Source organism: Hylobates moloch, unplaced genomic scaffold (genome assembly GCF_009828535.3).
Source record: "Hylobates moloch isolate HMO894 unplaced genomic scaffold, HMol_V3 SCAFFOLD_10, whole genome shotgun sequence".
NCBI classification, from domain to species: domain Eukaryota; kingdom Metazoa; phylum Chordata; class Mammalia; order Primates; family Hylobatidae; genus Hylobates; species Hylobates moloch.
Window position 1 is genome coordinate 20559593 of NW_026652285.1, and position 15304 is coordinate 20574896.

Here is a 15304-nt window from a genome sequence, read left to right on the forward strand (position 1 = left end):
CCACCATGCTTGGCTAATTTTTGTATTTTTAGTAGAGACGGTGTTTCACCATCTTGGCCAGGCGGGTCTCAAACTCCTGACCTTGTGATCCACCTGCCTCGGCCTCCCAAAGTGCTGGGATTACAGGCATGTGCCACCACGCCCGGTCTCCTGGCTAATTTTTGTATTTTTAGTAGAGACAGCGTTGTGTCATATTGGCCAGGCTGGTCTTGAACTCCTGATCTCAGGTGATCTACCCACCTTGGCCTCCCAAAGTGCTGGTATTACAGGTATGAACCACTGCGCCTGGCCAAATGATAGTATATTTAACCGAATGTACCTAAAATATCATTTCAACATATAAACAATTAAAAGGAGATCTTCAGCCAGGTACAGTGGCTCATGCCTATAATCCCAGCACTTTGGGAAGCTCAGGTGAGTGGATCACCTGAGGCCAGGAGTGCGAGACCAGCCTGGCCAACATGGTAAAACCCTGTCTCTAAAAAATATAAAAATTGGCTGGGTGTGGTGGTGATCACCTGTAATCCCAGCTACTCGGGAGGCTGAGGTAGGAGAATCGCTTGAACCTGGGAGGCGGGGGTTGCAGTGAGCCAGGATCGCACCCTTGCACTCCAGCCTGGGTGACACAGTGAGACTCCATTTCAAACAAACAAACAAAACTAATGCCTGTTAAAAGATACTGGTATAAGAAGGTGAGATCACAGGCAAAACAGAATATGGTGCTGGATAAGAGGCACCATCCAATTCTGATCTCCACGCTCCAAGGTCACCTATAACCAGCAGCCATACCTGCTTCTTTTGGAGCTCAGCCTGCATGTCTGAGTTCTGCTTCTGGAGGCTGACACAGCTGTCCTTCAGCTCCTGGTTTTCTTTGCAAAGCTCCTTGTTGTGCTGCTCAATCTCTTCCACCTCTCCCTACAAAAGAACATTCCATAAACTATATTCCAAGTCCCTCTAGCAGAAAATTTCCATAGGTTAGGATGGTGAGGGACTGGCTGATTCCCATTCACTGCAGTGACATCTATGTATCCCAAATGGGGGCTGCTCCTTAATACCTAGGTAAGGGTATAACAGAGGCATGTCTTTATATTGCAGCAATACCAAGAAAGGCAGGCAAAAATTAAAGCCATTAAAAGTTAAAAGGAACAATAATACAAGAATGTAGATTCTTCTTGCAGACGCTTAGTATTGTTTGTCTCTCCCAATGGACTTAGCTCCTTGTGGCCAAGGACAGTGTTTTAACTGATTCTTTATTGTGTTCCCAGTGCCTACCATAGTGCTGGATGAAGAGTAGGTGTCCTGTTAAATGATGAAGTAATAAAATGAATCTAAAACTCATGTATGACAGACAGGCTGTAGGCCAGAACTGAAAGAGGTAAGAATATTTGGTGCTTCTCTCCTCAAAGGAGTTTTACATTTACCACAGTGATAAGATGTATAGATGACAAAAATTAAGCAATTGGAAAAGTTAAAATAACTGAATGCCAGCTGAGTTAAAGAAGTTTTAGAAAAGGAAGAAATCACTTATTGTTATGATTCTTGTTAACATTCCTAAGTCATTCCTGAGTGAGTCCGTGTGAGTACTATATACATTTTTTCCAATGATATCCATTAGATATTCAATAAAGCCTTATTAACTCAAATTCCATCCTATCCTATATTGCTACTCGTAATGGCAGTAAGGGATTGAGGTGAGAAGTTTTACAAACCTGAGTGGTAACAACCAGGATGTCTTCCTCATTTTCTGGACGGAATTGGAAAGGAATACTTGCTCCCCGGACCACACCATCCTGATCCACATAGCAGAACTGGTAATACTCATCATCCTTGGGCAGGTAGTAAGCTGAAAACACAACATAATTTTTTTTTTTTTTTTTTTTTTTTTTTTTTGAGACGGAGTCTCGCTCTGTCCCCCAGGCTGGAGTGCAGTGGCGCAATCTCGGCTCACTGCAACCTCCGCCTCCAGGGTTCACGCCATTCTCCTGCCTCAGCCTCTCCGAGTAGCTGGGACTACAGGCACCCGCCACCACGCCCGGCTAATTTTTTGTATTTTTAGTAGAGACGGGGTTTCACCGTGGTCTCGATCTCCTGACCTCGTGATCCGCCCGCCTCGGCCTCCCAAAGTGCTGGGATTACAAGCGTGAGCCACCGCGCCCGGCCAAAACACAACATAATTTTTAATCCAAAATAAGATCTCTTTAGAAAAGTAAAATTCTGGAAGTCTTTTTATCTGCCCCAGAAAGCTCAAGCTGAAGGGAATTAATTAGTCTTGGCTACTGTCTCCAACACCTTTGATCCAGTATTTTTCTCACCTTTGAATTGGACTTCCTGCTGTTTAGCTGATTTGTTGTTTAGGTCAATGGGCAAAGTAACCCACATGAAGGTGTAATACTCACGGGTTGTCTTCCACCCCACCTGCAACGACAAGAAGTTCTTATTTAGTACCTGAAAGGGGCCTGGGGAAAATCCTAATTGGGCTACATCTTCTTAAAATTACTTTTTATTTGTATATATTGAAAATATAGGCCGGGTGCGGTGGCTCATGCCTGTAATCCTAGCACTTTGGGAGGCCAAGGCGGGTGGATTGCCTGAGCTCAGTAGTTCGAGACCAGCCTGGGCAACATGGTGAAACCCTGTCTCCACTAAAATACAAAAAATAAACTGGGCATGGTGGTGTGCACCTGTAATCCCAGCTACTCAGGAGGTTGAGGCAGGAGAATTGCCTGAACCCGGGAGACGGAGGTTGCAGTGAGCTGAGATTGCACCACTGCACTCCGGCCTGGGTGACAGAGTGAGACTCTGTCTCCAAAAAAAGAAAAAAGAAAATATAATAGAATGAGTTCATTATAACAAGATTCTCAAGCCAGGGCTCAAATCCTTTTTAATTTTTTATTTTATTTTTCACTTATGACAAATACATATGGGAAAATGTCTGATACAACCAAAAATTGGGGTACACATACACAGCTCAAAATACAAGTCTTAGAAGGATTTGAAAACTAGCTCCTCACCACCCAGGAAAAAAGCTCCAAAAATTCTATCTACAAGTCAGAGATAGAGCTGAGACTGATTTAAGGGGAAAGTTCTGGGAATATGAACCCTGATCCTCTTACAATGGCATTCTTTGGACTTCTAAATCAGAAATCACTTCTGACCTGCCCTCTCTATTGGTGTGTCCTCTATTGTGTCCAATTAAGCCTTCTCAAATACAAACCTGGATATACTACTGCATTAAAAAAAAAAAAAACTCCACTCTTTTTTATAATGTCTGTGTTGGGGGCAGAGGGAGAACAGGGTTCTTAGATTATGAGGCACCAGATAAGAGATTCCAGGTCTATATAATTTTTTTTCTTCATGCATGCTTAATGATGGCTTTTTGGTAATAAAGATATTAACAACAATCTGGTAGTCGTAAAGGCCTCTTCTAGGTATTGAATACAATAAATCATAAGACATAAGGATGCAGCAAAACATGCCTCAGAGCAGAAAGCTAGCTAAGTGGAAAATATTCTCACAAATGTGAAGGGGGTAAAAGATTGCTCAAATCTTATCTAGAAAATAAAAGCACACCAGAGAATAGAAAGGGAGCTATTGTGTCTTCAAGGGGACAACACTCAGCAAATGAGAAGCAAAATTACATTTATTGCCGTATTTTGACCCTATCTGGGCTCAGTAAGAAGAGAACTAAAAATAAATCCCATTTTTATATATTAAGGAATCAAAGCAGGGTTGAAAAGGCTATACCAAAAACTCATCAGAACATCCTAGGGCATGTTTTAGAGTCTCATTAATACACACCCCATTGCTGTAAGCATCTCAGAGCCACTGCAGCCTGCGGTGGTACAGGAAGCAGGAATTTTATGGAGTCCTCATTCACATCCTGGAGTTTCTTAATGCACTGTGACCAAAATATCATTGGGAAGGCCTAAGAATTATTGCTGCCTTGGAACAGGGAAACAACTTCTAGCCACCTGCAATTTCTGTCCTTGGCTCCTCCATTTGAGTAGTCCTTGTTCCAGTTTGTCTTGGAAACATTTAAATGCCCAAGTCAAGGAGAGTATGAAGCATAGGATTATACACTGAGGGAAGGAAAGCAGACTGCTTCCTGCTTTAGGCTCCATCATTGGTGGTGGCTTTCACTATAGAGAAGATGTAACATATTTGTATGTATTAAAAATATTTACTGGCTGGGCACAGTGGTGCATGCCTGTAATCCCAGTTACTCAGTGGCTGAGGCACGAGAATCACTGGAACCCAGGAGGTAGAGGTTGCAGTGAGCCCAGATTGCACCTCTGCACTCCGGCCTGGGTGACAGAGCAACACTCTGTCTCAAAATAAAATAAGTTTTAAAAAATAAATAAAAAATAAAAAGATTTACTGAGTACCTACCTGGTGCCAGATACTACCAGTGTCTGGGGTGATGAAGAGTTGAATAGTCTCATTAAGACTACACTGAAAGAACACGGGGGAGAGCATTTGAGGTGAGCTGCGAAGGACGAAACTTTACAGTCAACTCTTCATTCTCTAATTTACTATCTGTTGCTCAAAGGAATCAGCAGAGTAGAGGAGAAAAAGCAGAGGTTTGGGAGCCAAACCTGCTTCATGGCTTATTCACTGTGAGGCCTTGGGAAAGTCACCATCTCTCAGGGATATTCATGTTACTTACTTATGCCCAAGAGATACTAATACTCACCTCAGGGGGCTACTGCACTGTGAGAATTTTTCTTTCTTTTCTTTCTTTCTTTTTTTTTTTTTTTTTTTTTGAGATGGAGTTTCGCTCTGTTGCCCAGGCTGGAGTGCAATGGCATGATCTTGGCTCACTGCAACCTCTGCCTCCTGGGTTCAAGCGATTCTCCTGCCTCAGCCTCCCAAGTAGCTGGGATTACAGGCATGTGCCACCACGCCTGGCTAATTTTGTATTTTTAGTAGAGATAGGGTTTCTCCATGTTGGTCTGGCTGGTCTTCAACTCCCTAGCTCAGGTGATCCACCCGCCTCGGCCTCCTAAAGTGCTGGGATTACAGGCATGAGCCACAGCACCCGGCCCACTGTGAGGATTTAATTAGGCAATACACACACACACACACACACACACACACACACACACACACACCCCCTCAACATAGGCCTAGCATAGTGTGTCCTCAGGGTAGGTATTCAAGTCAATAGCTTTATGGACAAGGGACATTAGAAGCCCTTCTTCAGATTAACGATTATTTCTTTATTGGGGTATGGTAATACCTCTGAAATGTATGAAGCATTCCAAATATAGATACATCTTAAAAAAAAATTTTTTTTAAGATGGAGTCTCGCTCTGTTGCCCAGGCTGGAGTGCAGTGGCACAATCTTGGCTCACTGCAATCTCTGCCTCTTGGGTTCAAGCAATTCTCTTGCCTCAGCCTCCTGAGTAGCTGGGACTACAGGTGGGTGCCACCATGCCTGGCTAATTTTTGTATTTTTAGTAGAGATAGGGTTTCACCATGTTGGCCAGGCTGGTCTTGAACTCCTGACCTCAAGTGATCTGTCCGCCTTGGCCTCCCTCCTGGGATTACAGGTGTGAAACACCGCACCTGGACAAAATATTTTTAAACACTTGTTTCTAAAAAGCCCCAGATTGGCCGGGCGCAGTAGCTCATGCCTGTAATCCCAGCACTTTGGGAGGCTGAGGTTGGTGGATCACCTGAGGTCAGAAGTTCCAGACCAGCCTGGCCAACGTGATGAAACCCTGTTTCTACTAAAAATACAAAAATTAGCTGGGCATGGTGGTGGGTCCCTGTAATACTAGCTACTCGGGAGGCTGAGACAGGAAATAGCTTGAACCGGGGAGGCGGGGTGCCTGTAATCTCAGCTACCTGGGAGGCTGAGGCAGGAGAATCGCTTGAACCAGGGAGGCAGAGGTTGCAGTGAGCCAAGATCGCGCTATTGCACTCCAGCCTGGGTGACAAGAGCAAAACTCCATCTTAAAAAAAAAAAAAAGCCCAAGATTTTCATATGATATATGGCGAAGTCTTTACTGGTCGTTGCTAAGCACTTGGGGGAATACAACCAGTCTAAGCAAAACAGAAATATAACGATGTTCCAAAAAGAAAAAAAAAAAAGACGTTATAAACTACATTTTAAAGTCTGGTAAGTAATTTTTGAATCATTTTCTTTTTCATGATCTGTACCTGCATTAACCAATGATAGCCACTAGCCACATGAAGCTATTTAAACTTTAATTAACATTAAGTAAAATCTAAAATCCAGTTACTCAGGCCGGGCGCGGTGGCTCACATCTGTAATCTCAGCACTTTGGTAGGCCGAGGCAGGCGGATCACCTGAGGCTGGGAGTTCGAGACCGGCCTGACCAACATGGAGAAACCCTGTCTCTACTAAAAATACAAAATTAGCCAGGCGTGGTGGCACATGCCTGTAATCCCAGCTACTCAGGAGGCTGAGGCAGGAGAATCACTTGAACCTGGGAGGCGGAGGTTGCAGTGAGCCAAGATTGCGCCATTGCACTCCAGCCTGGGCAACAGAACGAAATTCTGTCTCTAAATAAATAAATTAATTAAATTAATCCAGTTACTTAGTCACACTAACCACATTTCAAGTGCTTAACAGCCACATGTGGCTAGTAGCAGCTGTACTAGACAGTGAAGCTACAGCTCCATTGTGGAAAACTCTTACCAGGCAATGTGACCTATATGCTTTGCTACATATGAGGAAGAAGAAAAACAACTACCATCTTCTTTCTAAGACAGAAAACACTCTGGTGGGTTGGCACACCTTTTAGTCTGATGATTTGATACCTCTCAGTCTCAACAGCTGTGATGACACTTGCCAGTGTCCTGCTGGTTGGCCACTATCCCTATCTCCAAACACCAGTCTTGTCACCTCCAGCTTCCGTTGCTCATCAATAAGCTTGATGTTCCAAACCATTATGGAAAAGGAATTCAATGAAGGATATAAATAAGCAACAGCTCCTTCACAGTGCAGTTGAGAACGGTGTCTGATTTTAGGATGAACAGCACTGGCAAATAGGCACATGACATACTGAGGTGTCAAACCAAAGGTCACTGACATTGGGAGTTGGCAGTGTAAATTACTTAAATTTGACCTTTATTTCTTGTCTCTGGAAATAGGAAGATTTGTCATTATGGTGTATGTGAGATGTATGAGAGAGAAAGACATGGATGGGAGGGCAAAGGGGACATAGAGAGTAAGCTAATTAAAATTTTAAAATACCATTCTATACTTGAACTGATGGGGTGATCAGACACTGGAAGAGGTCACTAAGAGAGCTCATAAACTCTCAGTCCTTGGAAATCATTATAAAGTAGTCAGACGCACTTATTCAGGAATAAACGTTTTGGATACAGGATGTCAATATCCTCAATATCCTTTCCAGATTTGTGGTATTTGTATCAAAACAAACTAAACATCATACCAAGTAAGGAAGTAATGTTTAGTCTCAGAAATGACATATGAGGTCAACCATCTCAGTCAAGTCATACATAAATATTTCAAAATAGGATCATGTAAAAAGCATTTAATTTGGGAGGCTGAGGCGGGCAGATCACAAGGTCAGGAATTCAAGACCAGCCTGACCAACATGGTGAAATCTGGTTTCTTCTAAAGATACAAAAATTAGCAGGGTGTGGTGGCATTCGTCTATAATCCCAGCTACTCTGGAGGCTGAGGCAGGAGAATCGCTTGAACCTGGGAGGTGGGGGTTGCAGTGAGCCGAGATTGCACCACTGTACTTCAGCCTGGGCAATAAGTGAGACTCTGTCTCAAAGAAAAAAAAAAAAAGAAAGAAAGAAATCAGTTAGGCATTGTTAGGCATTGTTCTGCACACCTGTAGTCCCAGCTACTGAAAAGGCTGAGGTGGGAGGATCACTGAGCCTGGGAGGAAGTTGAGGCTGCAGTGAACTACACTCCACCCTGAGAGACAGAGCAAGACCCTATCTCAACAACAACAAGCAAGCATTTATATTTGGTCTTTGACAGCATAATAAGGACAGGTGTGGTGGGTCACGCCTGTAATCCCAGCACTTTAGGAGGCTGAGGCAGGCAGATCACCTGAGATCAGGAGTTTGAGACCAGCCTGGTCAACATGGTGAAACCCCGTCTCTACTAAAAATACAAAAATTAGCCAGATGTGGTGGCAGGTGCCTGTAATCTCAGCTACTCGGGATGCTGAGGCAGGAGAACTGCTTGAACCCAGGAGGTGGAGGTTGCAGTGAGCTGAGATCGTGCCATTGCACTCCAGCCTAGGTGACAGAGCAAGACTCTATTTCAAAAAAAAAAGAAAAGAAAAGAAAAGAAAAAAACAAAAAGAAAGCATAACAAAATTTGAGGATTATATGATTTGCCATCTTATTTTAGCTTGACGCTGAAATGAAAATTTGAGTCCTGCAGCAGACATTGGTGTGTGAAGAGAGAAGTGCTGTGGAGCTTGGCTAGAATTTAAAAATTGCCAACACATATTATACAAAATGCTTGTAATATACAGAGAGTCACACAGTCAGGTAACTAAGAATCACCTCTAGTTCCTGATCTAGAGTAATTGGTACTGAATTAACCACTTACTCTAAAGATGCCAATCCAATCCTTTCGACGAGGGATGAAATGCTGGGTGAAGGTATAATGACATGTGACGTCCCCTCCAGGGATGTAGAACTTCTCCACACTGTTAAAGATGACCTGAGAGAAATGACAGTGATCCAGCAAGATAGCTGATGTGGGGGGATCTTCGATGGTCTTCTCCATGGTAGGGGTCCTGTTATGAAATGTGGAACAGAGTAAGGCTTAGAAAGCATTGTCTGAAATGTTGGTAATTTCTGGGCTTTCATCCAGGGAACATTCTGTGCAAAGCAAGTCAGGAAAAGCAAAATCCTGACAAATACTGAGATTACACAATTTGCTTTCTGTTTCACTTCGAGCCATCTCAGTCACAACTTCCTATGCTACGAGAATTTTCTGACAATATCTTTAACTTCTTCACCACAGGCACCACAACCCTCACATGAACAGAGGCTTATAGCTACTTTAGTTCCCCTTTCTCTAAATGACTTAAATAAGCAAGGCAGCCTAGATAAAATAGCCTGAGTTGGGAACTGTTAAACTTAAATTCTAGATTTTTCATCCCAACAAGCCCTATGACTTTAGGAAAGTCCATCTCTCTGGATTTCATCTTCTATATTCAATCCATTTATCCTATAATTATCAGGACCTTCCATATATAAGATACTCTGCTAGGACCTGGGGATGGGAATGAGAAGAAAGGAATGAGAGAAAATTATTTGACATGCAGTAGTGACAAGCATGGGTTCTAAATTAGAATGGTGGCGTTCAAATTCCAGCTTCACCACCTATTAAATTTGTGGCATTGGGCAATTTATTTAATCTGCTGGGCTCTGTGCCTGTTTCCTTATCTGTAAAATGGGGCTAAAAATAACATCTACCCCATTTAGTTTTTTGTGAGGCATAAGTGAAATAAAATGTCCAGCCCTTAAATCAGTGTCTGCCATTGTAGGCACTTCACACAAAGTTGATGCATGTTGAATGACAAAGTACTTAGCACAGAGTCTGCATAAAGGGTTTAAGAGACGTTAGTTATAGTTAGTTATATAGTTATTACTGTTGTAGTTGTGGGTTTTTTTTCCTGGTACAACCTTAAAAGGGGTCCCAATCCAATAGAGAGGATAGAGGAGTATAAAAATGACTGCCAAATGAATCGAATAAGAAGTACAAAACGCTCTGGCGTTCAAAAGAGAGAGAGAGATGCAACTGGTTAGGAAAATAAAGAAAACATCAGAGAATGAGAAGAATCTTAGATTAGCCCTCAAAGAGGATTAGGATTTTGACAAGTGGGTTTTTGAGTGAGGGCATTCTAGGTGAAGGAAACAGCATGAGTAACAACAAAGAAACAGAAAAATGCAACCCACATTTGGAAGACAGCAAACAAGTTTGGATCCCTAGCTATAAATGGGGATAATACCCTGTGTTTCACCTTTCTTGGTTATAGTACAGATAAAATATGATCAAGAATAGAAAAGTTGTGGCTGGGTGCAGTGGCTCACACCTGTAATCCCAGCACTTTGGGAGGTAGAGGCAGGTGGATCTTTTGAGTCCAGGAGTTCATGACCAACCTGGGCAACATGGCAAAACCCCATCTCTACAAAAAACTACAAAAATTAGCTGGGTGTGGTGGTGCTCACCTGTAGTCCCAGCTACTCGGGAGGCTGAGATGGGAGGATCGCTGGAGACTGGGAGGTCTAGGCTGCAGCGAGCCAAGATTGTGCCACTGTACTCCAGCCTGGGCAACAGAGCAAGCCCCTGCCTCAAAACAATAACAATGACAACAACAACAACGAAATAGGAAACTAGGGTGGTGCATGCCTGTAGTCCTAGCTGTTCAGGAGGCTGAGGTGAGAGGATTGCTTGAGCCCAGGAGTTCAAGTCCAGCCTGGGCAATATAGTGAGACTGTCTCTATTAAAACAAACAAAAAAAGTCAGGTGTGGTTGCTCACACCTGTAATCCCAGCACTTTGGGAGGCCAAGGCAGGTGGATCACCTGAGGTTAGGAGTTTGAGACCAGCTTGACCAAGGCAGAGAAACCCCGTCTCTACTAAAAATACAAAATTAGCTGGGCATGGTGGCACATGCCCGCAATCCCAGCTACTTGGGAGGCTGAGGCAGGAGAATTGCTTGAACCTGGGAGCGGAGGTTTCAGTGAGCCAAGATCGTGCCACTGCATTCCAGCCTGGGCAAGAAGAGTGAAACTCCGTCTAAAAAAAAAAAAAAAAAAAAAAGCAAAGCAAAGCAAAGAAAAAAGGCCGGGCATGGTGGCTTACGCCTGTAATCCCAACACTTTGGGAGGCTGAGGCGGGTGGATCACCTGAGGTCAGGAGTTTGAGACCAATCTGGCCAACATGGTGAAACCCTGTCTCTACTAAAAATACGAAAATTACCCGGGCATGGTGGCAGGTGCCTGTAATCCCAGCTACTCGGGAGGCTGAGGCAGGAGAATCACTTGAACCCAGGAGGCAGAGGTTGCAGTGAGACAAGATCATGCCACTGCACTCCAGCCTGGGGGACAGAGCGAGACTCTGTCAAAAAAAAAAAAAAAAAAAAAAAAGAGAGAAACCATCATTTTGGAGGCAAAAAGAGTACATAAAAGAAACAAAGTGGGCCGGGCGCGGTGGCTCACGCCTATAATATCAGCACTTTGGGAGGCTGAGGTGGGTGGATCACCTGAGGTCAGGAGTTCGAGACCAATCTGGCCAACATGATGAAACCCTGTCTCTACTAAAAATATGAAAATTACTGGGGCGTGATGGCAGGCACCTGCAATCCCAGCTACTCGGGAGGCTGAGGCAGGAGAATCACTTGAACCCTGGAGGCCGAGGTTGCAGGGAGCTAAGATCATGCCACTGCACTCAAGCCTGGGGGACAGAGCGAGACTGTCAAAAAGAAAAAAAAAAAAAGAGAAACCATTTTGGAGGCAAAAAGAGTACAGAAAAGAAACAAAGTGGGCTGGGCACGGTGGCTCATGCCTGTAATCCCAGCACTTTGGGAGACAGAGGCGGGTGGATCACGAGGTCAGGAGATCGAGACCATCCTGGCTAACACGGTGAAACCCCATCTCTACTAAAAACACAAAAAAATTAGCCAGGCGTGGTGGCGGATGCCTGTAGTCCCAGCTACTCAGGAAGCTGAGGCAGGAGAATGGCAGGAACCCGGCAGGCCAAGCTTGCAGTGAGCCGAGATTGCCAGATTGCGCCACTGCACTCCAGCCTGGGCCACAGAGTGAGACTCCGTCTCAAAAAAAAAAAAAAAAAGAAACAAAGTGTTTTTAATTGTTGACACCTAATACTTCCTGCCCCTTAAACAAATTACATGCAATTTTCTAAATGACTAGCTGGTCTAACATTTAGTGAGTCCATAATTCTCAATTTAGGGTTTTACTAGGACATGAAAAAAATATTTCAGTTGTACACAGAAAATGAAGAAAGAGCTATACACATGCAAATACTATATAATAGCTTACAAATTCAGCTATTGGTATATGCTGGAAGATTGTGTAAACATATAGGCACACATGTAATTTTTTTTTTTTTTTTTTAAGACAGAGTCTCGCTCTGTCCCCCAGGCTGGAGTGCAGTGGCGCGATCTCGGCTCGCTGCAACCTCTGCCTCCCAGGTTCACGCCATTCTCCTGCCTCAGCCTCCCGAGTAGCTGGGACTACAGGCACCTGCCACCATGCCCGGCCAGTTTTTTGAATTTTTCGTAGACAAATTTCACCGTGTTAGACAGGATGGTCTTGATCTCCTAACCTCGTGATGCCTCCCAAAGTGCTGAGATTACAGATGTTAAGGGAGGAGACCACCCCTCATATTGTCTTATGCCCAATTTCTGTCTCCAAAGAAAAAAAAAGTAAAAACTAAAAGGCAGAAATGAAATCCACAAGCAGACAGCCCAGCGCCACACCCTGGGCCTTGTAGTTAAAGATCGACTCCTGACCTAATCAGTTATGTTATCTATAGATTACAGACACTGTATAGAAAAGCACTGTGAAAATCCCTATCCTGTTTTGTTCCGATCTAATTACAGGTGCATGCAGCCCCTAGTCATGTACCGCCTGCTTGCTCAATAGATCACGACCCTCTCACACGCACCCTGTTAGAGTTGTGAGACCTTAAAAGGGACAGGAATTGCTCACTCGGGGAGCTCGGCTCTTGAGACAGGAGTCTTGCTGTCGCCCCCGGCCGAATAAAACCCTTCCTTCGTTAACTCGTGTCTGAGGAGTTTTGTCTGTAGCTCGTCCTGCTACTACGTGAGCCACCGCGCCCGGCTGGCACACATATAATTTTTAAAAATAAATAAGTACAATAACCAAAAAACAAGACCCCCCAAACAACCATAATACTTCTTCTAGCCCCATCCTATCTATTTACTGGTTTTACTTTGAAGCCTAAGCAACCAGGACTGTTCTTCCAACTCCCCAGAAGTCAGTTTTTTCATAAAGAAGGCAACAGGACTTTGGAGCACTAAACTGTCTATTCTTGAAATTGAGTTAAAGAACTAAAAAATGCATTGACTTTCTGGTTTGTGACACAGTTTAGCCACATCCTCAACCTCAAACCTCAAAAGTTTTTCTTTCCATTTTTTTTTTTTTTAGACAGAGTTTCGCTCTGTTCCCCAGGCTGGAGTGCAGTGGCAGTATCTCAGCTCACTGCAACCTCCACCTCCGGGGTTCAAGCAATTCTCCTGCTTCAGCCTCCTGAGTAGCTGGGACTACAGGTGCACACCACCATGCCCAGCTAATTTTTTGTATTTTTAGTACAGAGAGGGTTTCACCATGTTGGCCAGGCTGGTCTTGAACTCCTGACCTCAGGTGATCCACACACCTCAGCCTCCCAAAGTGCTGGGATTACAGGTGTGAGCCACCATGCCTGGCTCAAAAGAGTTTTTCAAAGGTGGGGGAGAGTTCACATTCCAATCTAGGTCAAGATTTTTCCCTATAATAAACTGTTACCTGTGTACAATGACGGTTTCTCTTGGATGCTATGAGAGAGTGGGCAGTGAGGTTTCTCAGCTTGCAGACCCTGTATTTCCAAGTGGTCTACTGTCATATGGAGGCCAGCATATCCCTTCTGTCCTAAGCCTGGAGCACCAATTTATCTGTGCATGTAAAATTACTTAACTTGTCCTTTGCGGATCATGAAGAACACTCAGGTAAGGGTGTTCTTCTGAGTGCTGGGCGTGGTAGCTCATGCCTGTAATCCCAGCACTGGGAGGCCAAGGCAGGCAGATCACCTGAGGTCAGGAGTTCAAGACCAGGCTGGCTAACATGGTGAAACCCCATTTCTACTAAAAATACAAAAAATTAGCTGGGCGTGGTGGCATGCATCTGTAATCCCAGCTACTCGGAAGGCTGAAGCAGAATAGCTTGAACCTGGGAGGCGGAGGTTGCAGCGAGCCGAGATCGCACCATTGCACTCCAGCTTGGGCAACAAGAGCAAAACTCTATCTCCAAAAAAAAAAAAAAAAAAGAGTGACTTCAGGGACTGCCCCTCATATGCTGGCCTCCATATGATGGTAGACCACTTGGAAATAAAGGGTCTGCAAGCTGAGAAACCTCCCTGCCCACTCTCCCACAGCATCCAAGAGAAACCCTCATTGTACACAGGTACCAAGTACCTTACTCCCATTTCTTTTCCTTCACAACACTATCACCATTGTATACATAACACAATGCCTAAGGTGTAATAATCACTGATTAAGTATTTGTTGGATAAATGAACTAACAAGACATGCACATCATTCATCAAAAAGTAAAAAAGGAAGGGGATTTGTAGGTAAGGGTGACTCTGGGGCTAAGAGTGTGTATGTTTTATTTTTTTAAGCCCTCTTAATTTGTTGGTTATCCTTGGAGAAACTGCTGTTTCTCAGCTTTCTCTTTTCTAAAATAGGGTGAGGAGATGATAATCTCCAAGTGCTAAGTCACTTCTTGGTATGGCTGGTTCAGCTGGCATGGCTGGTTCAAGTGGCATGGTGCCAAAAAACCAAAAGGAACAGATTTGATTTCCTTAAGGACCCATCAAATTCACACTCCATTACCTACCTTACACACACTCAAACTCTGGCAAGCTGTTGTGAAAATGGATGCTACTCTGAAAGGCAAGACCAGCTAAGGGCATGGGGTAGCTTGGTATAGTTTCTCTTTCATTACTAGAAAAACAACCAATCCGGCCGTGCGCCATGGCTCACACCTGTAATCCCAGGACTTTGGGAGGCCGAGGTGGGTGGGTCACTTGAGGTAAGGAGTTTGAGGCCAGCCTGGCCAACATGGTGAAACCCCGTCTCTACTAAAAATACAAAAAATTAGCCGGGCGTGGTGGTGGTGGGCGCCTGTAATCCAAGCTACTCAGGAGGCTGAGGCAAGAGAATCACTTGAACCTAGGAGGCGAAGGTTGCAGTGAGCCGAGATTACGCCACTGCACTCCAGCCTGGGCAACAAGAGCAAAAAACTCTGTCTCAAAAAAAAAAAAGAAAAGAACAACCAATCTAAGTTAACAACCAATCTAAGTTAACTCATAAGCAGAACGCTTAAGAAAGGACAGCATATATATAGACAACACGAAAGAGCTCATGTTCTGAGGCTTGAGTGTATAGTCAAAGGAAATTCTAGCTCTTTTCATTCACCTGAAAACCTAATAATCTGTCTGGAAAAGTGAACAGCTTTGGTTCCTTATCAAAAATGCAAAAGACCCCATGGAGTTTCCCATTTCAGAAATGTCATCACCTTCCCAGAAG

At 44.0% G+C, this 15304-nt stretch overlaps 1 protein-coding gene across 12 annotated transcripts in view; it reads right to left on the reverse strand.

The window, feature by feature from the left end:
- CALCOCO2 (calcium binding and coiled-coil domain 2) overlaps positions 1–15304 on the reverse strand; it is a 34617-nt gene that overhangs the window by 14835 nt on the left and 4478 nt on the right. For 10 of the 12 annotated variants that reach the window (XR_009215424.1, XM_058446107.1, XM_058446110.1 and 7 more), the window contains exons 2-6: positions 8573–8762; positions 4390–4452; positions 2313–2415; positions 1710–1843; positions 790–915 (exon numbers count right to left, since the gene is read on the reverse strand). Coding sequence is in view for 11 of the 12 variants with exons in the window: in XM_058446107.1 (XP_058302090.1) it covers positions 790–915; positions 1710–1843; positions 2313–2415; positions 4390–4452; positions 8573–8752 (606 nt within the window). In the remaining variant the exon portion in view is untranslated. The remainder of the gene's footprint in view (positions 1–789; positions 916–1709; positions 1844–2312; positions 2416–4389; positions 4453–8572; positions 8763–15304) is intronic. The other 2 variants (XM_032163332.2, XM_058446105.1) reach the window with 1 other exon arrangement.